Source organism: Euprymna scolopes, chromosome 33 (assembly GCF_053919585.1).
Source record: "Euprymna scolopes isolate OS-2025 chromosome 33, ASM5391958v1, whole genome shotgun sequence".
Taxonomy (NCBI): Eukaryota; Metazoa; Mollusca; class Cephalopoda; order Sepiida; family Sepiolidae; genus Euprymna; species Euprymna scolopes.
The window spans coordinates 47,485,569-47,513,422 of record NC_136514.1 but is presented as its reverse complement, the minus strand read 5'-3'; the positions used below and the strand labels follow the sequence as shown (position 1 = coordinate 47,513,422).

The following is a 27,854-nucleotide window of genomic DNA, read 5'->3' as shown; positions in this document are numbered from 1 at the left end:
TATAGAGAGTAGAAAGTGAAACATGGGTTTTCTTTTGGCAGCCTTATAACTCTTGCATCCATAATTTTGTCCTCTAGTCCTCGGATACCATAAGCAATGTTTCTGACAAAAGGGGAAAGATTGCTGTTTTCTGGGTTATAATCTTAACCATATAACATAGTCGATAACCTTCCTACAGCTGCTGACTTGAAAAAATTATCTAGTTTACAAACCTAAATTGCTTAAGGAATAGAGTAGGTTCTACCTATCACCTGACTTTCACACGCCTTCTTTGTCTATTAGCCAGGAGCAGAGGTACTATAAAAATTCATCTGACACGCTCAGTGCTTGACCTTGTTTCCTGACCCCGTCCCTCATTTCTTTCTTTGTCTAAATGTAATGTGAACAAACATCTTACAACTCAACTCCCCACAATCTCCTGTTAGATATGACCCAAAATAGTAGCCCTTACATCCAAGTGGCAATACAACTTCTTTGGGGTGAGAAATAGTAAAAATAAAATATCATTGGCTACGTTTTGACCTTGAAGTGGTATTTTTTTTTTAGCGCTTTACATCAAGTGGCTTTATGCCTTATCAGGTGTCAGATTTTGCATCATCCTGTATACACATAATGTAGGTATGGCGAGAAAGGTTGTGGACCTTGGAGTTACTTTTGCCAGTTTTATTCTCACTTCCCTTATTTTGTTCTTTAGTGTTCATGTTCCATGAGTGATGTTGCTGACATAGAGGTGAGAATTGCTGTTTTCTGGGCTGGAATGCATCAGTATAACATTTATCATCGGCTAGTTTCGAACTTCAAGTGATATTTTTTTTTTTTTAGACTTTTACATTAATTGGCTTGTAGTTTTAATAAGGTAATGGCCATTAGTTACCCCATGTTGAATAATAAATCTCCTTTCACAAAGAATTCTCCCAGTACTAGATTATCTTCCTTAACTAAGAACTCTCCTAGTGCTAGAGTATCTCTTTTGGATAAAAGCTCCTTAGTACAAATTTATCTCCCTTGACCAAAGATTTGCCAGGACAAGATTATCTCCCTTTGATTAAAATTACTTTTAGGATTCTCAAGTCTAAAGCTATCTCGCTTGAATACTAATTTTCCCATCCATAGATAACCAGAGTGATTTTTGTTTGCACTAAACTGTCAAACTGATTAAAGCTTTGTAAATATTTCAATGTTCTGTGTCCTTAAATATTTCAAAGCCATCCTATCTACCAAAAGAACAATGCTGAAAGCTCTTTCAAAAACTGAGATTATATGACTGAAATTATGAGTTTACAAAATTTATAGTCAAATTATGTGTCAATGGAACTTGCATTTGTGATAACACATATCTGCTGACTCAACAATTGTTTATCCAAACATTGTTTCTTTGGTCTTTTCTTCCATCTTCTATTCTGGCCGTGCTGTTGTCTCTCACATTGGTGGCTGCAAGGGGTGAGGGTGGAAGCATATCTATATAAGAGCCAAGTACGTCCAAAGATGGAGTACTGCTGCCACATCTGGGCAGGAGCTGCTAAAAACAGCCTGTCCTGCCTTGACAGAGTACAAAATAGACTTTGTGGCTTGGTGGGGGATGCCCTTTTCTCTTCCCTGCAACCTCTCTCCCACAGAAGAGACGTAGCGAGCCTGTCTTTGTTCTATCGTTATTTCCATGGCAAGTGCTCGTCTGAGCTCCATTCTCTGGTCCCCCCTCGCCAATCTTTTTCAAAAAACACCCGACTAACTGAAACCACCGTCAATAATTTTCCCCACTCCTTATCTGTGCCTAAATCAAAACATAAGATTCCATGAACAAAGCTTCTTTTTTAGAACTGCACGCCTGTGGAATTCTGTTCCGCTTGCCTGTTTCCCTCCCGACTTCAACCTGGATGTCTTCAAGTCCAACACAAACAAATTCCTGATGAACCGCCCCCCCTAAGTAATGACACCTTATCAATTCCCCAATACTATTGCTACACTATCCCATTGATTACTGTACACACAATAACCCTTATCCCCAAGTGGCCTTTGGGCCTTGATAAGTGGTGAACTCCATGTAAAAAAAAAAAAAAAAATACAGTGGTTCACGAGTATAAAAAGTAAAATAAAACACGTTATCGAGGATCTGTTGCACAGTGGTAAGAGTACTTGGAAAGTCAACTGTAAAAGTGATATACTCCTAAAGGTTGAAGGTTCAATTTCCAGTGTGGGCGACCAGAAAAATACAATTGTAAATTACTTAGAACCTTCATGACGGAATGGGAGCCTGCTACCCCTGTGAAGTAAATAAAGGGTTCCGTTCAAAATTCCGCTCAAATTCCAGAGTATGACAAGATATATCTGAAGAAGGTCAGAGGTTACATTGACCGAAGCATTGTAAAAACGACACTCAAAATGAGTGAGAACAGTAGTCTGATGAGTCTGAATAATACGGATAACCAATCTTCATCTCAAAAATTCAGAAACATAAAATAAAACAAATCTCAGACACCTTCACATGCACTCTGGATGCGTGTGTAATACCATCGACCCTCTATACGTTAATGTTCACATTTACGTTCTTTCGAGGCCGTGCCAGTCCGTTGATGTCAGCTCATCTTGATCTCTTAAATCTCTCTCGATCTGATCCAACCGATGACCTGCCTTCAACTGTGTCTAACTCAGAACTCTTCTCAACTCAAAACTGTTCTCAACCATTGTTAGCCAACTGTCACTGACTGCCGTAAACTCTCACAAAACTCATTGTCAGTCCTAAAACTAACTTTAAAATATATTGACCGATCTTTCGTTTGCCACACCTTGATTAACAATCCTATTCAGCCTCCTTTTGTGTGTATTGGTGAACAACTGCCTTTCCATTAGTCTTCTGATAAACTTATTTCCTCTCTCTTTGTTATATAGTTTTCTTTTTTTCTTTTATCTTCATTGCTTAGAGTAATCCCTATAAACTAACTCTAAATATATCTATGTCCAGTCTTTTCTCCATCATACATCGATTAACAATCCTATTCAGTTTTCTTTTGAGTTAGTTGGTGAACAACTTGCTCTCCATTGTTCTACCGATAAACATATTTCCTCTTGTTCTTTTTTGCTATATTTTTTCTCTTTTTTTTATTTCCTTACACATATGAGGGGACATCGATTAGTAACTCTCATCGACCGTATCAATAAATGAAAAAAAACAAAAAAACACAAGAAAGTACTTACGATCAATGAGCGGTTCCGATCGAGGCACAGATTTAAAGAGTTTGTGGAATTTTGCAACCTTTGACTTGCTAACAGATGGTACATGAAGCAGCATTTCCTGGAAAAAAAAAAAAGGGTTTGATAAAGCGTTCAGTCTTCTTAGATGGATGGCTCTTTCTGTTGCAATATTTTTAACGTAATGAGAGGTTAGACAATTACTTGCTGCCCACCTCAGCAAGATGTGACACAAGTGGGGATGTCAAGCCAGCATCCCAAAATCAAAACTTGTCTGTGCATCCCATCAGCATTTCCCAGTAGGGGTGCCTCAGGCAACAAGCAATTAACTTGCCCCACCTGAAAAACAGGTGGCAAGGCTTGACAGGGTAGACCCCTTAGATAATGCGTAGAAGGCGAACCACAACCACACAGGTACTAGGCCACGTAAACGGTTCATCACCTGTCAGGTTAATTGCCAAAAATAGATTCTTGACACGTACTTACTACCCAGGTCTCCAAGCAACCGAAGCAGCAAGGAAACTGATCCTATACCATTAAAATAATGAGAGAGAAAGAAAATTGGAAGGTTCTATTTATAGACACGTGATAGGAACTGACCAATCAAACGGAGCCACGCTCTGTTAGCAACCAATCAGAAACTGGAATAACTCAATAAAATATAACTGGATATTTTAGAATTCCCACACATAATTTTTCGCATTCACACGGGAAGGAATCTTGCTCTTCATCTGTAAACTTTTACGGTTCAAGACTTATACAGATTAGCTACCCATCGGAAACTCTTCTAAAATTAAACATGGCTTTCAATCATAGATTGAAACAATTAAGAATAATAAAGGTGGAAGAATACACAATAGTAAAAACAAATATCTTTCAATCTAAACATTATTTCTAATTACTATATATTAATGATGGGACGATTCCAATATTTTTCCCGATTCCGATACAAATTACCGATTCCGATTCTTCAGAAATCTCAAATCATTTAACTAATTGTTATTTCCCCCGACTTTTGTATAAAAGCATGTTAAATGTGCAGATATTTTCCTAAACGTCAACATTACACTTGTGGAGGATGATCTATCGATTTTAGATTTACTATTATTTGAAAATCAATTTATTTTATCATTATTACTAAAATGAGAGATTTTGGTTTAAGCAAAATCATATAAAAAAAGACAATTAAAAGAATTCTTCTGGCATCGGAAAATGGGTGTCAATATTTTTTATTCTGATACCGATTTCGATACCCCTAAATCTTTCAATTTTTCCGATTTTGATTAATCGTCCCAACACTACTATATATATATATATATATATATATTACAAGCTCTTTACATTTTTTGCTTGCCAGGAACCGTTTTCTTATGACAAAAAAAAAAATTATAAATTGATTCCCCACACACTTCTTGGCTCTTTGATATTTTCATGATATTTTTTGGATTACTCAATTTGGACATCATTCTAATCCATCCACAAATTACAAATTCTTCTTTCTGGACTTTATAGAGTATAATTTTATCCTTTACTTTGACACTTTATTTCTCTTTAATTCTATTAAAGATGCCCTTTTGTTGCAATATTTTTATATATAATAGGGGTATTACCCCTGAAAGTTGGGAGATTCTATTTATAAACGCTGTGGATAGGAAATGGTATGGCATAATTATGTTGACACACCGGTTCCTGCTTTAAGCAACGTTGAACCTGGTCAGTATTAAATGGGTGACCATTTTGGACTTCTAGGTGCTGTATGTGCTCTCCGCTTATCTCAGCATTGTTTCCAGTCATCCTGGACTTCTTGCTACTGAACTCAAACTGCCGATTCAGGAGAGTTGTGGTTGGGATTGCGCAACCCTTGTCTCATAATTTCACACACAGCTGCACCTACAGGGGGTATCCTTTGTCTTTCGAGACTGAACAGAGGCATCAGACAGGAAGTGACAAATTAAATTAATTCATGTTCTGTTATCAACCAATCAGAAACCAGAATTGCTTCATAAAAATTCCAGCACATAATTTTCTCGTGTCACCACGAGGAGGATCTTCTGCCATTTGCTTGCAAAATTATAAAGTCCAGAACAGCGATCCACTGAAAATTCTTCATCTCCAAGACTTGTATAGATTAGCTACTCATCGGAAACTCTTCTGAAATTAAAAATGACTTCCAATTCAAGAGGTTATGGAAGACTTTACTTCGATGGGTCAGAATCAAAATTTGGATTGGGGCAAGTAAAATTTTTAGGATATTTACGAATCCAAAAGTTACACAAGGTAATTCAGGCACAACCTGAAAACAAAAATGATTCTAAGTTCATTGAAAAGAATGCAACTGTTTTTCCAGAATTAATATGGTGTTTAGATGACAGAAGTCTATTTCTGGTAATGTGAGAAGACTTGGACGACGGCTGCAAAACATTGAACATATAAAGAGAGCATTATTTATCGAAAGGAAAACCTAAAATTATCTCTTTATATACTGAACTGACATCTCTAAAATATATGGAAGCTGAGATGATTACAGATCATATCATAAGGACCAAAACAACAGCAAATTCATTAAAAATGTCTGGCAAAGTTATTAGCAACAGTCTGTTAATCTCCGTGTTCCTTAAAGGCTTGCCAAGTGGTTTTAAGTTGTTTCAGAAAGAAAAACCCATGACTTTTAGTCAGTTCAAGGAGTTACGAAGAAGCTGAGAAAATGATCACAGATAAAACGAATCTACAAATATCATGAAATTTAAAAATGCCCACTTAAAAATATGATGTTGTTAGTCTCAGTCTTTTCTTCAAATACTATTATGGCATGTGTTCCTCAGAATTATCTGATCTATTCCCTGCTTCCTTTGTTCCAGCTCATTTGACTCGTTGGTCTAGTGGTCTCCATCAATTCGTTGTTTTAATACCTCATTGTAATACAGTTTCCTATTCCCGTAGCTTCTTTTCAAGGACTGCAAGGTTTTGGAACTCTCTTCCTGCTCACTGTTTTCCTTCTACCTACAGCCCTGATCTTTTCAAGACTAAGGCCAATAAGCATCTCCTGTCTTTGCAATAATTAGCTTTTATCCTTGTTAGCTACTTAAATCAAGTGGCTTCATGTCTTGTCTCAAGCAATTTCCATAAAAACAAACAAACAAAAAATTATACAATTACATGGGAAAAAAAACCTGTACATAAACCAATTTTCACCGAAACAAAGAAGTGATGTTATAACAAATGTAGTTTTTTTTTTTTTTTACTTATCACTGCTTTTATTAACACGCTATCTTTAATAGAGTCTTTTTTTTTTTTTTTTAATTCTAAGTGCATTAACGTTGTCAAGAGAGCGATTGATTGTTCTACAAAGATAAGGGAATATCTCGACAAAAAGTTTATCAATAAAAATAAATTCTTTAGTACAGGTGTTGCATAAAGCTGGCTGTTACATACTGTACTTTGGGGTAATTGCGCCAAGTCCGGGGTAATTGCGCCAACTAGCTAAAAGTGCTCTTTTGGTAACTACGAATATAAAGAGCACTTTTTTTCCGTCCCAATTCCCGAGTTCGACATAAACACTCCCGAGTTCGACAATATACACCTGAAGAAGGTCGGAGGTTACATCGACTGAAACGTTGTGAAAATCACACTCAAGATGAGAACAGTAGTTCAATGAATAATAATACAAATAACCAATCCTCATCTCAAAAATTCAGAAACGTCACTCTTTTTTTTCGTTGTCGCAATTACTCCCGGATTTGGTGCAATTACCTCAAAGTATGGTAACTGTTTTGTCAAAACTATACTGGAGCCAGAGGCGATGGAGGTTTCCATGCATGGAGTATTAGTGCCACATCCGGGCTGGTGCATCTACCAATAGTCTTTCCCTTTTAGATAGGTTCTGAAGAAAAGAGTCTCAAATCTAATAGGTCTCTCACTATCTACTAAGCTCCAGCCCCTGTCCCATCACCACAATGTTGCATTCCTGTGCCTGATTTACAAGTATTTTAATAGAATGTGCTCTTACGAACTGAACCCACTTATGCCTCATCCCCTCAATGAACATACTCCCGACTAACCCAACAAGCAGCAAAACCCCACCCCTTCACTGTTGAGGTCCCTGGATGCTAGAACTTCTCTAGAACTACTGCAATTTAAAATTCCCTTTCGGTTTCTTGCTTCCCTGACTGTACCATCATGAAGAAGCTGAAGTGTTTTTGCAGACTTTAAATATATCTATTTCCTATTATTTTGATTCATCGGATTACTGTTCCAATCTTTAGTGTGATTTTAACAATGTTTCGGTTGATGTAACCTCAGACCTTCTTCAGGCGTATCATGTCGAACTCGGGAAGGTTTCTTTCGAACTTGAGAATTTGGATGGAATTTCGAACAGAACCATTTATTTATTTCACAGGGGTAGCGCGCTCTTGTTCCGTCAGCCATGACTAGATAGAGGTCCTAAGTAATTCGCAATTGTATTTTTCGGTCGCCCACACTGAGGATTGAACCTTCAACCTTCAGGAGAATATCACTTTTTACGATTGATTTTATCAAGTACTCTAACCACTGTTGCTAAGCAGGTTTGTCCAGGATATGTATGTCAAGGGGTCACAAGTGCAACGAGTTCATCAGAGCACATTCCATTATAATATTTGTAAAACAGGCACAGCGATGCAACATTGTGGCGATGGAACAGGGGCTGGAGCTTAGTTGACAAAGTGGAACCTATTAGATTGAAAACTCTTCTTTGGACCCTATTGAAGAGGGAGAGGATAGTAGTAGATGCACCAGCCGAGATAAGGCAACAATACTCCAGGCATTGGAGAATGTAGAGTTACAGGTTAATCAGGTGTGAGTAGTTTTCTAGCTCCATAGAGGGAGCCCACCTTCTTTGCAGCAGCTTTCACAATGTTCTCCGTGTATTTGTCCCAGTTCAAATTGCCCGCAAATGTTAGGCCAAGGAGTTTGAAGGAAGAATTCTCAGGTAGTGGGAGAAAATTTGAATGGAATAAGAAGTGGTGGGAGAAGGTGAACCGAGGGAGGAGTAGGCGCAGTAACGTGAGAATAAGAGGATGATGTGAATAAATTACATATAAGGAGAAGAGGAAAGTAAGAGGAAAGGAGGAATAAAAAGAATTTAAAAAAAAAGGTAAAGTATATACTATGCACCATCTAGCATAGTATTACATAATAATTAGGATTTAAAAAACAAACTTATTTAACGTCAATGTCAGAAATATTTTCCAACTTACCCTGCCTTGGAATCTTTTCATGCCTGGAACCGGGCTAGAGCTGAAGAAAAAAAAAAAAAAAATTAATTAAAAATAAAATAAAATAAAAATAAGCAACATAATATAGAAAAAAATTCAAAGATATCATTACACCATTGAAACATTTTTTTTTTAGTGTTAGGATATTCAAGAATGTTTTTTTTTTTGTCTATTTTCTAAAGTTTTGTTGATTTTCTGTTACGTGAACACAGACAAATTTTACAATTTACTCAATATACAATTGAAAATTGTCGCCTGCTGTCTTGCAATAATATTAGCCTCTGTCCATAACAGTTGGAAGATAACAAGAAGTCGGTTTTAGCATGGGTCACACAAACTGTAACAGTATCAAAATTAAATTACTAACCAAATTCTATGATTTTGTAGGATTGTTTAAGTAATATATCTAAAGAAATAGTGATAGCAAACATTTGCAAAGCATTTTGTTTTTGAAGGGGGAGGGGGTGTATACGAGTTAAATATTAAGTTGGTGCAAAACTAACGTCGTTTTAGACGTTCATCTTCATGTCAAAAACGACATTATGTTTGCACCAACCCAATATTATTACATCATTGATATTGCAGACTATGAATAGGAACCTCCGATCATTTTTAACAAATAAATATTTTTATTATCAATTATTTTATTATTATTTTATATTTCATTATTATTAATTGAATAATATTATTACTTACTAATAGGCCGCCCGGCGTTGCTCAGTCGTTAAATATGCATAAATATTATATTTTAATACCTACATGCAGAAACTGTGACATGTGCATACGAGTATTATGTTTGTTTTATTTTTAAACAGATCACTTCTTGTAAGTAAAAAAAAAAAAAAATACTCGAGCTGAGATTGAAACCAAAACCTAAAGACAGTGAGTCAAGTATGATAACCATTAGACCAGCTTGACACAAACTTTTAAAAGTGTTTTCAAACTTACTTATTTTTAACATGAGGAATCTGTCATGTGAACGATTCATGCATGTGCATTAGTGAAACAGTTGATAAACAGATAAAAATCCGATGACCCCCACGTACCAATTTTTCAATTTTGACGCCTTAGCAGCCCTTTTTCCCAGATGAAAACCAATCAAAAAGTTTTTCACATATCTGAATACCCTATTTACAAAATTTCAAGTCTGTAGATCAAAAATTCGTTAAGTACATAGGTTTAGACTTATCCTCACATCTTATTTCTATGATTATGCTATCACTATTATTATTGCACTAGCGAGTGGGGGCAGCGGCTTTGCCCAGGTGTAAAATATACTTACATATGATAGTTTAATTTGTCCAGATTTTTTTATATATCATTATAGAGTTATGAATTTAAAAGTAAAAAAAAAAAAGTATTTGGGTACCACCAGCTAGAATCGAAACTGAAACTGTAGAATTCAAAGTTGGTGACGTTACCACTGTACCAACATGATATGATTAAAAATAAAAAATAAACTAAGATGAATGTACAAAATGTATAACGATTTTTTAAAATTTTGACTCATTTTTCACCCCGTAAAACTACTTTAATCGGCTGAAGACCATAAAAGAATAGTCTGTAAAAATCCAATTATTTGAGAACCTTAATGCCGCTCTGCCATTTATAGTTTTGGAGAAGGCAGAATTTGAAAATATGGAGACAGACAGACATGTAGCCTTTTATATATAAGATTATTACTAATTATTACTGCTATTATTAATTATACTGTGCAACATTAAAAAATGTACACGACATCTGTGGCCCTGCATAAAAAAATATGTTTGCCTTAATATATTAAATGTATAATAAAACAAAATTACGGTAGGTTGTTTTTTTTTTGTTTTTGTTTTTTTTCTACGGTTTTTATTTATTTTACTATTTTTCCATAGGCGACGCTCAGCATAATCCAGTGCCCGATGTCATGTTCCGGACAAAGCCGAGCGGACGTTTAGTTACGTCCGGCTCCAAAATTGCACAAGTAATGATCATTTAAATAAAAATTATTAACCCGACACAGGCACCCTCTGTGAAGGAAACACAAACTTGATCGATTGTCAAAAAGAAAATAAGTTAAAACTATGACATTTGAAAGGCCATTTTCATCAAAATGTTACACAGGTGTAACCAAAGTCAGGTCCATCCAGTGAAACGACGAGTGTGGTTACAGTGACAATATCATCCCAAAAGAGGCGTTTCAGGTGATCACAAATGGTTATATAATAACAACCGAAAAAGATATCGTTGTTGGTAGACAATTTGTGCCCGAGAATAATCACCCTATCAAATTCCCGAGCGTGCATCTTCCTTCCTAACAACCAACCATCCATAATCGTCACCGACAATCACGATATATTGTTACATTTTCATATATTAATGCGTTGTTATTCTTCTAAACTTGGCAGAAATACAACACTTATTTACCTGCATGCTTACTACATCACAAGCAACATTAAAATGTTCTGCACAAAACATTAACATTAGATGAACATTTCGGTTTTTTGTCTTTTTTTTTTTAGAATTTTTCTTCCATTATTAAATGTTTTATTTATATAAAATACATTTCTTTTTCTGTACATCATTAACGCCTTCATTAACTGACATCTTCAAGTTAAGGTTGGCTAAAAAGAGTAAGGAGAGAGTTAATGTTACACTTAAGTAGCATATATATATTATATTATATATATATATATATATATATATATATATATATATATATATATATATAAGTTGAATGTGTGTGTGTGTGTGTGTGTGTGTGTGTGTGTGTGTGTGTGTGGTCACGAATAGGCTCCTATATGGTTGACTATTTTGACTATTTTAAAAAACTGATTACATATAATGATAGAAGATGTATTGAAACAGAGGAATGGGTATGTTTGATCTGGCAGAACGGTGGTTCATTAAAATTGTGGGGTCTGCGTTCGCGCTTGGTCCACAAAGTATGGAAATAAAAAATAAAAAAATTCAAAAAAAAACGTTTACAAGTGTTTTTGATACAGATGTACATAATAATACTTTGATAAGTATGTTTTAACTTAAATAGGGATGCTATAATAAAATTGTGGGGTCTGCATTCGCGCCTGGCCTCCATAGAATGGAAATAGGCACAAACTTTAATAAAGACTTTTCATATCTATCTGCGTAAGTATACTTTGATAATTATGTTTCAGTTTAAAGAAATATGGTATAATAAAATTATGGGGTGTTCGTTCGCACCTGACCTCCATAGAACGGAAATATGTCACAAAGTTTAACAGGTTTTTTTTTTTTATATATATATCCACAGAATATTGTGATAAGTGTTTCAGTGTGAACAGGTATGGTATAATAAATTATGGGGTTTATCTATTTTATTTTTACTTCCATCATATTTTGCTTTGGTTTTGATACCCCCAAATTCGAAGCTATCTCTTTACAACCCTTCCTTCTCAAAACCTATCATACTCTCATAAATTAGAGTCCATTTTCTGTAGGCTGTTTTTGAACCCAGTCAACGACGGGTACTTTTGCTAGTATATATATATATATATTTAAAGGTTATGAGGGTTTTTTGAAGCATGAAAAACGATGTTACTTTTTGTATTTAATATTTTTATTGTTATTTATTTTCTATATTTCAAGCGGGCCTCCGCTCTTGGTCACAAAAACGTATCAAAATTTATATATATATATATATATATATATATATATATATATATATATATATATATATATATATATATATACTAGCATGGGTACCCATGTGCTGTATGTAGGACAACGTCAACTTGTCCTTACAAGAGTTTCAAAAACTTAACATCGTCATCTCCCCTGATAGGGATATACATGCGACTGGGGTTTGCTTGTGAATTTCACACTATCATGAAACTTCCTCCTTCAAAGGAAGCTGGTTCAACCCGCCTAGAGCGAGTGTCGCTTCAGTAGAGTACAGTGGAATTAAATTGTTGATTTAAAAATGAAAAATGTTAGGCAAAACTATTTCAATTGGCAAATTAATTTTTAACTCTTAAAATTCAGTGTAAACACGTAAATTCAGTGTAAATTATCATCATCATCATCATCATCATCATAATACAGTGTATCACTATCATCATCATCATCTATTTGCAGTACATATTTTGAAAATTCCAACACAATATTATAAATCAATTTCAACTATTTCTTCTTCAATCGAATTTAGTCAATAAAATTTGCATTTTACCAAATGTTTTCAACGTTTTATTTTAAAGGAATTGTTTGTTTATTAAAAAAAAAACATTCAGACATTTATTTTGTTATCTGCTTCATCTGCATATATAAAAGAGAGAACGTCCGTGCACGTTTGTGTATGTCCAGCAAAGGCTTTTTTCCCCGGGCTTTTCGGGGCATGGGGGGGGGGTAGTTACAATTTCTTAGAACTTTTTATATACTCCCTAGATTATAATATCTACGATTTGCGAACGCACGTCATCTCTACATTTATTTTGGTCGACTTTTATAAAATTTGCACTATTCCTTCCTCTCGCGTGTTTGTTTGTGGTTTTCATATAAAAGCGAAACTAAATGGAAAACAAAGTAAGCTTCTTGGCCTTTCGTTCCAGGGCGTCCATAAAAAAAAATCAGCTTAGATCAATCTAAGGGAAACCCCCTCATATCAGATAATTGCTATTCATTTGGACAGTCCCTATTTATGGGGGAGGTGATTTTCCCCAACATCGTGGGGAAATGAAACGGCAGAAAGCTGAACTGGCCTCCAGCCAACATTCGTTTCTGCAAGTCAACTTTTTCATTGACATTGCTAAATTTAAACGCTTTTCACTTCCTCGTGAACTTTTACTGTTACTGTTCACGTTTTCTTTGTCGCTCTGCCTTCGCGTTGTGGGTTCGAGTCTCCTTCCCTACGAACACTTTTTTTTCTTTTTTTCTTTCGCTTTCTTTTCCGCCTTTGGGTTCGTCACGGGTTCGAAACACTTTTTTTTCTCTTTTACACCTACAAACACCTGGGCAATGCCAGGTACCCCCACTAGTCTAATATATAACAGTCAAAATGGGTGTTAGTGTGTGTGTGTTTGTATGTCTCCCAAAACCTTTCGACCGACACGTTGGACTGTGACAAAATTGGTATATCGTAAGAAAGATCGATCTCTCAGATGACAGATATTAAAGAAATTGTCCAAAAAGATTAATTCATTGATCATCAACGGGCCTTTTTTTTGCAAGCAGGGGTCAACACTCTTGCAACGTCTTTCACGCCTCGCGATCTCAACGTATGATTAAGATACGTTATTTCGAAGCCTGTGACATCATAAGTGCACCGCGGCAGAGTCTGTTAACGTGTTGTCTTTTTTTCACCTTCTTTTCCTCTTTCACGTTACAAGTACGAGCCTGGCTATTGTGGCTAAATTTTATTTTTGTCGCTCACATGGGCACTCGCTATTATTTTAGTTGTCTTTTTCTTTTTAGGACTGGAGGGTGACTACTTAATAGCCTTACTATATCGCCTCTCCACACCTGCGGACAACACTGCGTACCCATGCTAGTCTATATATAAGTGAGCATATCTATCTGTGTGAGGAAGTATCTCTACCAAACTCCTCTCTCAACTTTCAGCCTACAGACTTGAAACTTGATATATAGGATATTTGGATTCGTGGAACTAATTCGATTTCATTTTAAACCCGTAAAAATAGCTTCTAAGAGGTCAAAATTGAAAAAAAAAAAAAAGAAAAAAAAAAAGAAAAAAAATGGAACTGGGCAGACGTACATTTATATCTTTAATAACATTACTTTATTAAAGATTTTATGCAGGTGTAAATTAAGATTAGACGGTAAGGAATACAGCTGGAGAGCTACATGTTTTGGTTTCAATTCTAGCTGATGGCACCCAGGTCATATATTGTTTTTGTTTTTTTATTTTTGAAATCTCTACTATGTAGTAGGTCCAATATTAAAATCAATAATCAATAGATTATTGGCTTAATAATGATAAATAACGAAATCTGGATTAATATTATTTTTTTTTACATAGGCATCACCACTTATCAAGGCCCGGAGGCCACTCGGGGATAAGGGTTATTGTGTGTACAGTAATCAATGGGATAATATAGTAGTAATCGCTAGTAATGGAGATCTAATAAAGTGTCTTACTTAAGGGGGCGGTTCATCAGGAACTTGTTTATGTTGGACTTGAAGAAATCCAAGTTGTAGTCAGGTGGGAAACAGGCAAACGGAAGAGAGTTCCACAGGCGTGTACTTCTAAGAAAGAAGCTTTGTTCATGGAATCTACGTTTTGATTTAGGCACAGGTAAAGAGTGGGGAAAATTACTGACAGCGGTTTCAGCTAAATGGGTGTTTTTCGTGAAAGATTGGCGAGGGGGGACCAGAGATTGGAGCTCAGACGAACACTTCTCATGGAAACAACGATAAAACAATAAAATAACATGTGTAATTGCTCCAGAAAAGGTTTAATATTTATGAAGCAATTCTGGTTTCTGATTGGTTGGTAGTAGAACGTGAATTAATTCGATTCATCAGTTTCTAGCAAGCATCGTTTATAAATAGAATCGTCCGACTGTGTGGGATCATACCCCATTACACCTCCATTGTGATGGGATGTGTCTCCTAGCGGCCTCGGCTGCTGGGAGACAGGGTAGTACATGTCAAGGATTCGTCACTTGACACTCAGCCCAACAGGTGAGGGGCCGGGAACCGGCCCAGCACCTGTTGGACTGAGGTACACCGCCTGGGTAATACCTAGGAGGTCCACCCTCCCAGGCCTTGCCACCGGGCTTTCCGGTGGGGCAAGTTTATTGCTTGCTGCCTGAGGTGCCCCGACCGGGGAATGCCGACGATGTTACTCAGGCAATTTTTAAAATTGCAGGAGTGCCCCTCCTTTAGGGGAGCCTGCGGGTATCCCACTTTCCAGGCCTTGTGCCAAATATTGCCGATGTGGGCGGCAATTAAATATATACTCCATTACAAGTCCATTGTGATGGGATGTCTCCTAGCGACTTCGGCTGCAGGGAGACAGGGTAGTACCAGTCAAGGATTCGTCACTTGACACTCAGCCCAACAGGTGAGGGGCTGGGAACCGGCCCAGCACCTGTTGGACTGAGGTACACCGCCTGGGTAATACCTAGGAGGTCCACCCTCCCAGGCCATGCCACCGGGCTTTCCGGTGGCGCAAGTTTATTGCTTGCTGCCTGAGGCGCCACGACCGGGGAATGCCGACGGGGTTACTCAGGCAATTTTTAAAATTGCAGGAGTGCCCCTCCTTTAGGGGAGCCTGCGGGTATCCCACTTTCCAGGCCTTGTGCCAAATATTGCCCATGTGGGCGGCAATTAAATATATACCCCATTACAAGTCCAAAATATTGCAACACTTCTAGATTGATTGTAATGTTGAGACATGTTAAACTTTAGTTTGCTAAGAATATTAGTTTATGGACAGGAATGATAAACCTGTAATAATCGTAATATTACAAATGTATTTATAGTCTTCACATTCCAAATATTTACCTAGAAATCAACCGTATATGTTGAAACAAGTGATTTATATACGGCTGTTCTGTTGACTCAAATATATAAGCCAAAAAATGTGTTAATTGTTAGAATGAACGTAAAAACACTATAATATAGTAATAAGGTATATCTATTGAACATTAATTAAAGCAAATCATTTTTAAAAATATATATAAACTAAACTTATTTCAGAATCATAAGTTAAATTAAAGGAGTAAAAGATAGAAAAAAGGAAAAGAGAAAGGAATGCATAGGGTAGGAGGGACTAAAATAAAGGTAAATTGGAAGTAAACAATATCTATAATTAATAATTCTTAAATAAGTAAAGTAAAATACAAATTAGATTACACTTAAATATTCATTTAACTAATTAAAACTAGAAGAACATATTACATGTGATTAGGATACTTTGTAATCTAATTATTAGAGGAATTAAGATCTCTTCAATGTTAAACTAGAATTATACTTAACTAAGTAACTAGTTCGAGAAATGTTTATTAATACGAGATTGTCGAATATTAGATTAGTAAAAGTATGTGAAATGCGAACTTTAAAATATTACTTTCAAAATAATTATTATAATCTATATAATTATAAAACTCAAATGACCTTGTAACGGGTGTTGTAACCCCACATCCGGTTTACGACTTCTGCTTGCGCATGCGTACATAATTGTTAATACTTTCCGCTTTTTTTTTTTTTACATCGTTCATTTCCCTATTACATTTAAGTTATTTTAACGCAGTTTTCTTACAAATAAATCCACTTTAACCCGTTGACAATCATGAGAGCATTTTACAACAGCGAGTAACCCACCGCCTTCCTTTTTGTTTAATTTATTCTCCATTTTTTAATACACCTTTCTTAAAAAATATTAATACATTTTCTGCTACACTACCAAATATATAAATAACCACGAAAATATGTTTTTTTTATTTGTGTTACAAATAAATAATCAACGCAACAATAAAATGTATTGTTTTTCTGTGTACGTTTTCAGCGTCCCAATTTTCATGTTTAAATTATCCAAATAAACAATTGTTAATACTTTCTGCTTTTTTTTTTACATCGTTCATTTCCGCATTCTCTTAATTAGTTTTTTGACTTTATTATTAACATATAAATTAAATATTTGACCCAATGGGTCATGAATGCTTTTTTAAAATAAATGAAAAAAGTTACATTTTATTTTCATTTTCTATTTAAAAAGCCATTCTTAATATGGTGAGAGTGTTTTTAACTATTCTGTACTTTCAACTAACAATTTCATTTAAAAAAAATATATCAAAATTTGAATTTAACTTTAACTATTATGGTATCTGTTCAGTGCACATTTACCTATAAGTATGGCCAATCATTTATAATTCAGTAACAGTAACTTTTTTTTTCCAAAATAATCGATTATAATAAACAGAACGACTCATAGAAATCTATCTATATTCTTTTTTCATTTTAATATACTTTCATAGAAATGTTTCTGTTATGTCAAAAAAACCTATTTTCTTGACGTCACAATACATGAATTCCATAGATAATATAACATACTGACCCAACGGGTCACGGGTAGTTTAGTAATAAAATAAATGTAGATGTAAAAATTAATTAATTCATAATTAGATATTAAGCAAAAAGGAATAATGACTTATGACTATCGATATAATTCATAAATATATAATATTTTATATAGAAATGGTTTTAATACTCACATTCTATATTCAATATATTAGTTAATTAATTTATAATATACACTGAATTAATAGAATAATATTAAGTGAAAGACATTAGAAATGTGTAAACATTAATTATTTGTGGAATTAAAGAATGGAAAATGTTAAGTATGATACAAGAATGAATGATAAATAAACTAAGTTGATATATCGATGGATTTGTTCAAAGGGCGATAACTATCATACTAATAATTAAATTAATCTTAACTTTTTTGCTTAAGGTAAACAACTGACAGTAAAGGATTATTTAGCGAGATTATAAATCTCAACCAAACGTAATTATAGGTTTAGAATTAACTAATACTAAGAATTATAATTGAAGTAGTAATAAACTTGATTATAACAGTTAAGTGGCCTTAACTATGTATAGTTTCAAATTCAAATTAATAAATAATGTAATACAACCGGAAATTATAAACTATTTTTTTTTTTTTTTAGTTTCATGCGTAATAGATTATAATTATTGATGTTATTTTCATAAATATGGATACATTAAATTAATTACGATTAATAAATTTACTAATTATTAAATAGAACATTTTTGGCAGAATATATCCAAATTAATAGAACATGTTAGTACAAATAGATGCGTTTAATGACTTTATTTCTAAATTCAAAATGGCGTAATGTAAACATATAAGGTATTTACAGCTTCTCTTCCAATTTCCGGATTTTAATCATGTCAAAAAGCACTTTATTTACTTTTAATGGATTAAATGTTGCTATTTTTTCTGATGAGTTAAGGGCAAGATAGATTAACTAATTGTTATAATAATTAAGTGATTGATTTCGTGCTATAAAACAGATACTGTCAAGAATTGTAAATGTCAACTTAATTAATGGAATGAATTGTAAGATGGTCAACATCATGAACCTTTGAATATAGACTTTTGTCATTCATTCACTATATACTATATATATATATATATATATATATATATATATATATATATATATATATATATATATATATATATATATATAGTGGAGATGGTAATTAATAAAAACTGAAGAAAGTGCTCAATACTGTTGTAGAGCAAATATGCATTTTATATTTTATTACTATATCTTTCTGTTAAGTTACATTAGTCATTCAATGAATTTAAAAATTTATGATGTGAAATGTTTGAGTTTCATATGAAAGATTTTTATTATTCTGTGTAAGACAAAGAATACATTAGAAATATTTTAACTCCTTATCCTAAAGGATTTCGATGCCCACCATCTCTTCTATTTGCTAATATTTTCTCCTCTGAAGAGATGGTAGACAACAGCTGCGTTCCAAGATTCATAATGATTGGTTAATTAATTTAAGAGTGATTCCTTTTAAACAGTTAAAAAAATATTTACTAAAAAAATTGTTTTAGATCCGTCGTTATTTTATTTTATTTTTTATTCATTTTATTTATATTGCGTTTTTAAAATTTTCAACTACCGTGGAATTTCCACGGGTTTTGCTAGTTACTATAATTTTTTTTTTAATACCTACAAACAATGGATAACAATCAGGACAAGATCAAAGTGCAGTATCTGTTCTTATGCTACACTTCACTTTTTCTGTCGTCGGTCAGCGGAGGAGAAATCCTTCATGATTGAGACAATTTTAATTTTTGTTCCTATCCAGAGTGCCCCTTTTTGGGGAGCTGGATTTTCTCCACATTAAAAACCGACCTTGTGTCTAACTCAGCCCTCGTGGGGAGGCAAGTAAATAGGAACAATACAGCTACATTACAATTTCCAAGGTTTTATTGATCTTATATTTTTTTTTATTTCTTTTGACATGTCAATATGTGTGTGTGTGTGTGTGTGTGTGTGTGTGTGTGTGTGTGTGTGTGTGTGTGTGTGTGATCAGATTAGTAGAAGAAATGACCTTTATGGATAAATAAAATCTTTACAGCATACACTAACATGATCTGCACCCACTCCGCACACCAAGTATGATCGTATTAAATCACATCATCTAAAGTTTATTTGAACGCACATCTCTGACCAAAACCTTGAATAACTACCAGTTACACTACCGACTTATAGATCCAACCTCAATAAATAATCCGTGTACATTCCTTATGCATAATAGCAGTAAATCATGACAAGATTAACGATGAACGTTTGAAATCCTGTGAAACTTTCAATTATACCCGAAGCTCAAGAACCTGCGGTTCAGTGGAAGGTTACCAAACTTATTGAATAAGCACTTTTAAACAATTGGCTGAGGAGTGGGCATATTTGCCCAACAAAATTAGATTTATAGTGTTTCTTTAAAACCGTGGGTATCGACGGACTACCGAACTAATGTATAGTCCTATTTGAATTACAACTATTATTATTTTTATTATTATTGTTATTTTTTTTTTTTTTTTTACTCACTAGAAGTTCTCACATTGATCATCATCAGAGATTATTACACTGTTCCTTGCAGTCTAGGTGACAACAAGTACCCCAAGATTTCCACTATTCTTTACCTCTTCTGGTAATCTTTGCAAATCTGTGTTATTGCAAGATCTGCAATATTGATTTCTTGCTGGCAACAGCTTTTTCTTTTTCTTCTTATTATTATTAGTAGTAGTAGTAGTAGTGGTGGTGGTAGTAGTAGTAAAATTTATTACTATTATCATTGTCACTAATATCATCATCATAATCGTCATGATTATTATTTATTATGTGTCATCATTATCACTTTTCTATGAATATTATTTCATATTATAATTATCATTTATTGTTCTTTATTAATATCACATTATTATTATTATTATTATTATTATTATTATTATTATTATTATTACTAGTAGTAGTAGTAGTAGTAGTCACTAGGAGTTCTCATAAGGAGCTTTCACACAGGTCATCAAAGATCTCTCCTTGAAAAAAACAAACCTGTGGTGTTTCCTGGAAACTGATGAGTGACAACAAGTCTCCCCAGATTTCCAGTACTCTCCACCTCTTTTGATAAGATTTGCAAATGAATTTGCATTATCGCAACAGCTGCTTACCTTTGATTTCTCACTGGCAGCGGCCATTCATCTCCACTGGTATTTGAGTGGCAATAAGCCTCCCCAAGGTCCCAGTTCTCTTCGCACTTGTCCAGCGGAGGTCTGGTCAGCGCTCTCTCTTTGGTCTTTCCATTCTCCTTTACCCTTATCAACTATTTGGCCTCACTCTTGCGGGGGGGGGGGTGATGAGGCAAAGGGAGGGGATATAGATATGCAGCTTCAATGTTCTTGGTTCCATGTAACGTTTCTTCATGTTTTGCCTCTGCAGCAGTTTGCCTGGCCTGCGCATGTGGCATACGTGTATTAGTCTCCGGATTAAAGGGTTTTCCTTAATATTTCAGCTATTTTCATTATCGTTATTGTTTTTATTATAATTATTAGTAGTAGTATTTGTACTCACTAGAAGTTCTCATATGACACAATCACAGTGACACACCGGGTCTCGCCAGATCACCAAAGTTAAGCAACGTTGAGCCTAGCCATTACCAGATGAGTGACCATTTGGGAAGGTGAGGCACTGTATGTACCACAAGGTAAAAATACCAGGTTGCAAAACTGGCATCGTCTATCCTTCTCTCAAGGGTAAATGGGATTCTCTTAAGACGTGGTAGGCAACCCATCTAGTGATGGTGTCATAATAAAAAAATATTCTTCATAACCGTAGCGAAGCATCAGGTATTTAGCGACCGACAAGATTTGAATTACACTATCTACTCATATAGGGAGTTCAATCTCGGCTGCGGCCTTGTTGGAAGAAGAAGAAGAAGAAGTTCTCATAGAGATCATTGTCAGAGATTACTCATTGATAATAACAAGTGGCAGGTGATGGTAGTTCAGTGGTTAATGACACAGACTGACGACCTGCGTGTTCCAAGTTCAAATCCAGTATGTCCCATAAAAACAGCTTTCACTTAGGATGTTGGCAACCTTCACGCGGCCCCTCCTGCAATTCCCAATGTCTTTCGAGAACGAATTCTGACTAGAAAAATATTGAGGAAACCAATACCAATAAGAAAATTTTCAGATTCATATGATGATGATGATGATGATGACGACGACGACGACGCCAACGATGAAGATGATGATGATGATGGCGACGACGACTGGTGGTGTTTAATGCTCTTGACCAATTTTTCGATATTTGTCGTTCAAAGGTTCGAGCTTCAAAATGATACCGACCTTGTGAAAATCCGTCACCTCTGTCAAAAGTTTTTGCGAGATATACAAACATACATACATACATACATTTAAACAGATAGGTGAAATTTATATTATTGATGATGTCTCTGATTATGCTTACAGTTTCTTATGAGAATTAATTTTTGTGAATATGCTGCATTATTTTAAAGTGAAAACATAGTTTATATAGATTTATATAAATATGATGGTAGATATAATGCACGTATTTGCCAAAAAAAAAAAATTGGTGAATTTATTTTTGATTTTGTAAAAAAAAAAATGATGCTTTCAATTAAAACACACTCTTACAGTAAAATTCCAGATTTTAAAATTTTGTCTTCTTATCAAATTTTGACATATTAATGGAAGCGGATTTTTGTTCAACAATATTTCTGCTATAAAAAAGAAAATGTCTTCTCACTTTCAAGAAAGAGGTTTATTGCATTTTGCATCTTTTTTTTATTTTTTTGTACATAGGCATCACCACTTATCAAGGCCAAGAGGCCACTCGAGGATAAGGGTTAAAGAGTGTACAGTAGACGCATATGCAAACTCTTCGGCTTTATCGTTGAAAGAAAATTTCAAGAAAGTATTTTTTTTAAATTTTTTCAATTATTTTATAGATGTTAACAACGCAAACTTCCTTAAGCTAGCTCAATACTGCAACACTAGCTTCACCAGGAATAGACTCACATTTTGATGCTCATTAAAAAAAAAAAAAAGTTTCAATATATGCGTACAATTGTTTCAGCCCATGACGTGTATTTTAATATATAGTAGTTTTTTTTTTTTTATCCTTACACCAGTAAGGGGGTACTCTTCAGTGCTAAATGTGCATAAAAAACAAAAATAACAAGAGTCACATTAATTTATAGACAGTCCTTCTCACCGACAGTCTAATACATTCACAATTTTGAAAGTGTTTATATATAACTAAGAAAATGCCATTTTTGTTCCTCTTCTGACAAGAAGTATTTAGCTTTGAAATGCCATAGCCTAAAGAGATTTCTCCTTTATTCATCTTTCTGTAACTCTTATTGACTTGATAATGTAATAAAATTCCGATGTAACTTTACGGTTTATCTTCTTAACTTAATCTCTCTCTCTCTCTCTCTCTCTCTCTCTCTCTCTCTCTCTCTCTCTCTCTCTCTCTCTCTCTCTAAGGTTAGTGGGAGTGACTTCAGCAAAGTGTTCGATTAAGAAAATTTGAAAAATAAGGGCATAATACTTATTTATATATAGAAATCTCTGCATATATATATTTTTTTGAAAATTTTTATATCAGTGGGGCATTCATTAGCACTAAGAATATACATACAAACCAAATAACAAAAGTTACATCGAGCGCTATATATATATATATATATATATATATATATATATAATTATAAAACTCAAATGATCTTGTAACGATGTATGTAACCCACTTTCTGGTTTACGACATCCGGTTGCACATGCGCGCATGACCTGCGCACTGAAATATTAACGTTATTATTTCGAAATTATTATTTAACATGGGAAGAGTGGGGTTTAAAATAATTTAAACGTAATACAGAAATGAACGATGTAAAAAAAAAAAGCAGACAGTATTAATAATTGTTTATTTGAATAATTTAAAAGAACAATTGGGACGCTGAAATATTAATGTTATTATTTCGAAATTATTATTTAACATGGGAAGAGTGGCATTTAAAATAACTTAAATGTATATAAATATTAAATATAGATAGATTTCTATGAGTGAAAAAGAATATAGATAGATTTCTATGAGTCGTTCTGTTATAAACAGAACGACTCATAGAAATCTATCTATATTCTTTTTTCATTTTAATATACTTTCATAGAAATGTTTCTGTTATGCCAAAAAAAACCCTATTTTCTTTACGTCACAAGTGTCACACTCATACATGAATTCCATAGCTAATATAACATACTGACCCAACGGGTCACGGATAGTCTAGTATATATATATATAAAATTACAGTTTTTATATTTAAATTTCTTTCAGCACCTGCCTGAAATGACTATGTCTTCTGGGATGTGTGCTCGAGGTCAAGACTAACAAGCATTACCCATATTATGGGCGACTCTGAAGGCTGCTATCATGATGCATTTATCGCTAACAACAGAAACCATTTCCAAAGCATGCGAACACCTTACTGGCAACTCCTGCAGCTGCACTAGCTACGACCATATTGATCTGACTTTCCATCGGACTTTGTCTACGACGCCAAGAAGGAGACTCTGGTAACCGGGCAAAGCTGGGTCTCTATATCACTCACCCAGGCCAGTGTCCATAGAGGCAACTCCAGCTTCGACTTTATAACCACAGCAGAAGCTGCAGTGCAGGATGTCACTGTCTCATTAGAAAGAAGGTTGCCATCACTAGACTATTTCTTCTGGGGTGTGCTCGAGGTCAAGACTAACAAGCATGTCCACATTATAGTAGAGTCTGAAGACTGGCATCGTGAAGTCGTTTATCGCTACAAACAAGAAGATGACTGCCAAAGCATGTGACTCGTTTTAAGTATGCCTCCAGCTGGTCGTCTCTGACGATGAGATTGAAAAATAATGTAGCATGTAACTGTTGTTAAAATTTTAAATCGGCAAAAACTTTTGCATCAACGTGATATACCAACCATTATTTGTAGATTAGTCTTGCTATAAACAGCAAAAAAAGAAGCATTGAAATGGATTCTTTGTTTTTTTTTTGGGGGGGGGGGTTAATTATTTGGATTAGTGGATTAGATGTTTCAGATAATCCTCGGAAATCAACAGATTAATGACATAATCTTGATAGAAAAGCTCAAATGTATAAATCACTTCATTGAGTAAACACACTAAACGTACGTGACTAAAACAACATTTTCAATGAAAAATTAATACTAAGTATTTTAACATTATTTTCAACGTTCGCTTTTTAACTATATCATTCAGCTCTATAATTTCAACATTGAGCAACTTTTAATTTCGATACAATGATTTTTTTTGCTTTGTTTTTCAAGTTTGCTAAACTCACCAGTTTTTGTTCTTTTTGTCTCTGCCTTATACTAATCAAGAATGCATTTGGATATATATATATATATATATATATATATATATATATATATATATATATATATATATATATATATATACACACACACACACACAGTTTTGTATATATATATAATTTTGGTTTTACTCCTACCTTCGCCGCCATTTCTCAATTGTATAAATTGTTTTATTTTAATCGATGCCGACGTAATCTCTTGACAAGAGTCGGACGAAAGGTACCTCGAGGTTCTTTTTTTTTTTTTTTCATTTTAGTCGAATAGTCTTTTGACTATTTTTAGTGTCTGTTTTTTTTTTTTTCTCCTTGCAACGATCTTTCCCAAAATTCTAATGACTCCACTTATCTTTTTTGAAACTTTAATAAAATTTTGTACCACTAAAAACCTTTATATATATATATATATATATATATATATATATATATATATATATATATATATATATATATATATATATATATAAACACACACACATATATATACAAGGTGCCTGCAATAAGTTTCCAGTTTTTCATATGGGCAATTGGTACTTCGTGGGGGGGGGGGGCGTGGACCCTGCAGAAACGGGTTTATTTTTTAATGGCTGCTCCCTGAAAGCGCATGCACAAAAGGTTTTCATTGGTTTATTTAATCACAAAAGCTTTTTTTGAAGGTACTATCTGAGGCAAAAAAAAAAAGAGCCAAAAGCATTATTTGAATTTGTATGAAAAAAATAAATGTAACAAAAAATAAAAAATATTTAGTGGAGAAAAAATAATAATAAAAATAAAATAAAAAAATGAAAATAAAATAAATACAATCATGAAATAAAAGTATGAATCAAATTTAATCAAAGAAATAAAGAATTTTTTTTTTAAATAAAATAAATACACGCGTGATTAAAAATAAAGTCTATGAGATGAATACGAAGAAAGTGAAAGAAAACCTTTTGCGCATTTCAGAGAGCAGCGATTAAAAAAATAAAAACGTTTATGCAGGGTCCACATTCCCAGTGAAGTACCGGGTAATTTTACTGATAGTACACACATGAAACTCTAGTAATCTCATCCGGCTGCAGTGCACTTTTTACACTGCTCAAACAACTTCTAGAAGGCTCCATGGAAGTCCTCTTGTGTGAGCATGTCAATGACCCTCGGCAAAGCCTCTTTCATCTCCTCAAATGTCTCCTAATGACAGCCTCCAAGGTTTTCCTTGAGCTTAGGGAATAACTAAAAGTCACAGGGAGCAAGGTCTGGACTATAGGGAGGGTAAGGAACTATCTTGATTCCCATCTTGGCCAAATAGTCTGTGACAAAGATGGAGTTATGGGCTGGTGCATCTGCGCAAATCTTCCTCGTGTACAGTTCCCACACCGACATCAAACTATGCACTTATTGTCTCTATAGGCACACGACGGTTCTTATGCATGAAACTCTTATTGTCTAATCCTTCCACATCTCTCATCATCTCTCAGATTCCCTGCCTTCCTTGAATCTCTTATGCCACTCAAAAACTCAGGTTCAATTAATGCAAGATGGTCCATAAGCAGTCTGAAGCATTCTATATGCTTCTGTGGATTTTTTTTTCAAGTTTAAAACATAATTTTATTGCATATTGTTCTTCTAAACTGTCCTCACATTTAGATTGAATTTCTGAAATTCAATCTAAATGTGACAATCAGGCTTTAGTAGAATTCCTGCTGTAGCTGTTCATTTGAACCTGAAATCATAAAAATTGGTCAGTCATCTCATAAGATGTAGAGCAATAACCTACCGAATTTTCCAGAGTCTACAACAATTTTAATTGTCTGTCGAAAAAAAGTCTGTAAACTTATTAAAGGCATCTCGTATATATATATATATATAACATAGTCTCATTTTCGTTGTGTTTTAGAGACGTTTCTGTATATAGAGATATAATTTTGGGTTTCCCTTTTGATAAATAATGTTCTCTTAATATGTTCAATGCTTTACGTCCATCATCCAAGACATCTCTTATAATCAGAGACAGACTTCTATTGTCTAAGCATTGAATCAGTTCTGCAAAAACAGTCACGTTCTTTTTGAGAAATTCGGGGTCGTTAGGATTCTCTAGTGGAGATTGAATAACTTTGTGTAGTTTTTGTATCCTTAAATACCCCAGAAATTTCACCTGCCACAATTCGAATTAAGACTCCGGTCCGTCAAAGCTAAGTTGATGGCTGGGGCACATAACCTGTTAAGTGTTGAGACATTATGTTGAACAAAGATGGCGGTAGTAAATCAAATCGGCGAAGAATCAATGCAGTCGCGATTTTGAGTGTTGAGTAATTCTTAAGAACAAAGATGGCGGCGAAGAATCAATGCAGTCACGATTGAGTCATTTCAAGACAGACGTTGACAGCGAACTGAATTGAATCCAAAATTTGATATTTTTTATAATAAATTTGAAGGCTTCTGATTGGTTGATTGTCCTAACCGTAAGTTATAAGTAAGATCAATGGGATCATACCCTTACCAATAATCAAAACCATTTTAACAATATATATATATATATATATATTTTTTTTTTTGTTATTGTTGTTTTTTCAAGCGATACATATGGTTAATATTGGCTCCGTCTCGGAGCTCATTTTTTTATTTACTTAGAAAGCCGCCCTTTTTAATTTGGACGTATATAACATTTTTATTTATTTATTATTTTTAAAAACAGTAATCTACGTACACGCGTGTTTCAAGGTCATTACCTCTCGTCAGCGTAGTTCAACTGTTTCTAGGGATCGAACCTCAGACCATGTTTACCACAGTCCGGTGCCTTAACCGTTAGGCCATAATCCCTAGATTAATTATACTGTTTATATATATATATATATATATATATATATATGTTTAACTCAAAGTTTGAAATACTTTCAGATTACAAATTGTATAATACTGTAAAATTAAAATCCATATAAATATCAGTATCAATATTTATAAGACAATCCCAATCAGATGAAAAAAACTCAATATACGAGATAGAACAATA

General features: G+C 34.1%; 1 protein-coding gene across 4 annotated transcripts in view; it reads right to left on the bottom strand.

Moving 5' to 3' along the window:
* The window catches only part of LOC145258207 (uncharacterized), a 369,722-nt gene that overhangs the window by 98,097 nt on the left and 243,771 nt on the right, over window positions 1–27,854 (bottom strand). For all 4 annotated transcript variants that reach the window (XM_080116144.1, XM_080116145.1, XM_080116142.1 and 1 more), the window contains exons 3-4: window positions 8,421–8,460; window positions 3,193–3,289 (exon numbers count right to left, since the gene is read on the bottom strand). In XM_080116144.1, coding sequence (XP_079972270.1) covers window positions 3,193–3,289; window positions 8,421–8,460 — 137 coding nt within the window. The remainder of the gene's footprint in view (window positions 1–3,192; window positions 3,290–8,420; window positions 8,461–27,854) is intronic.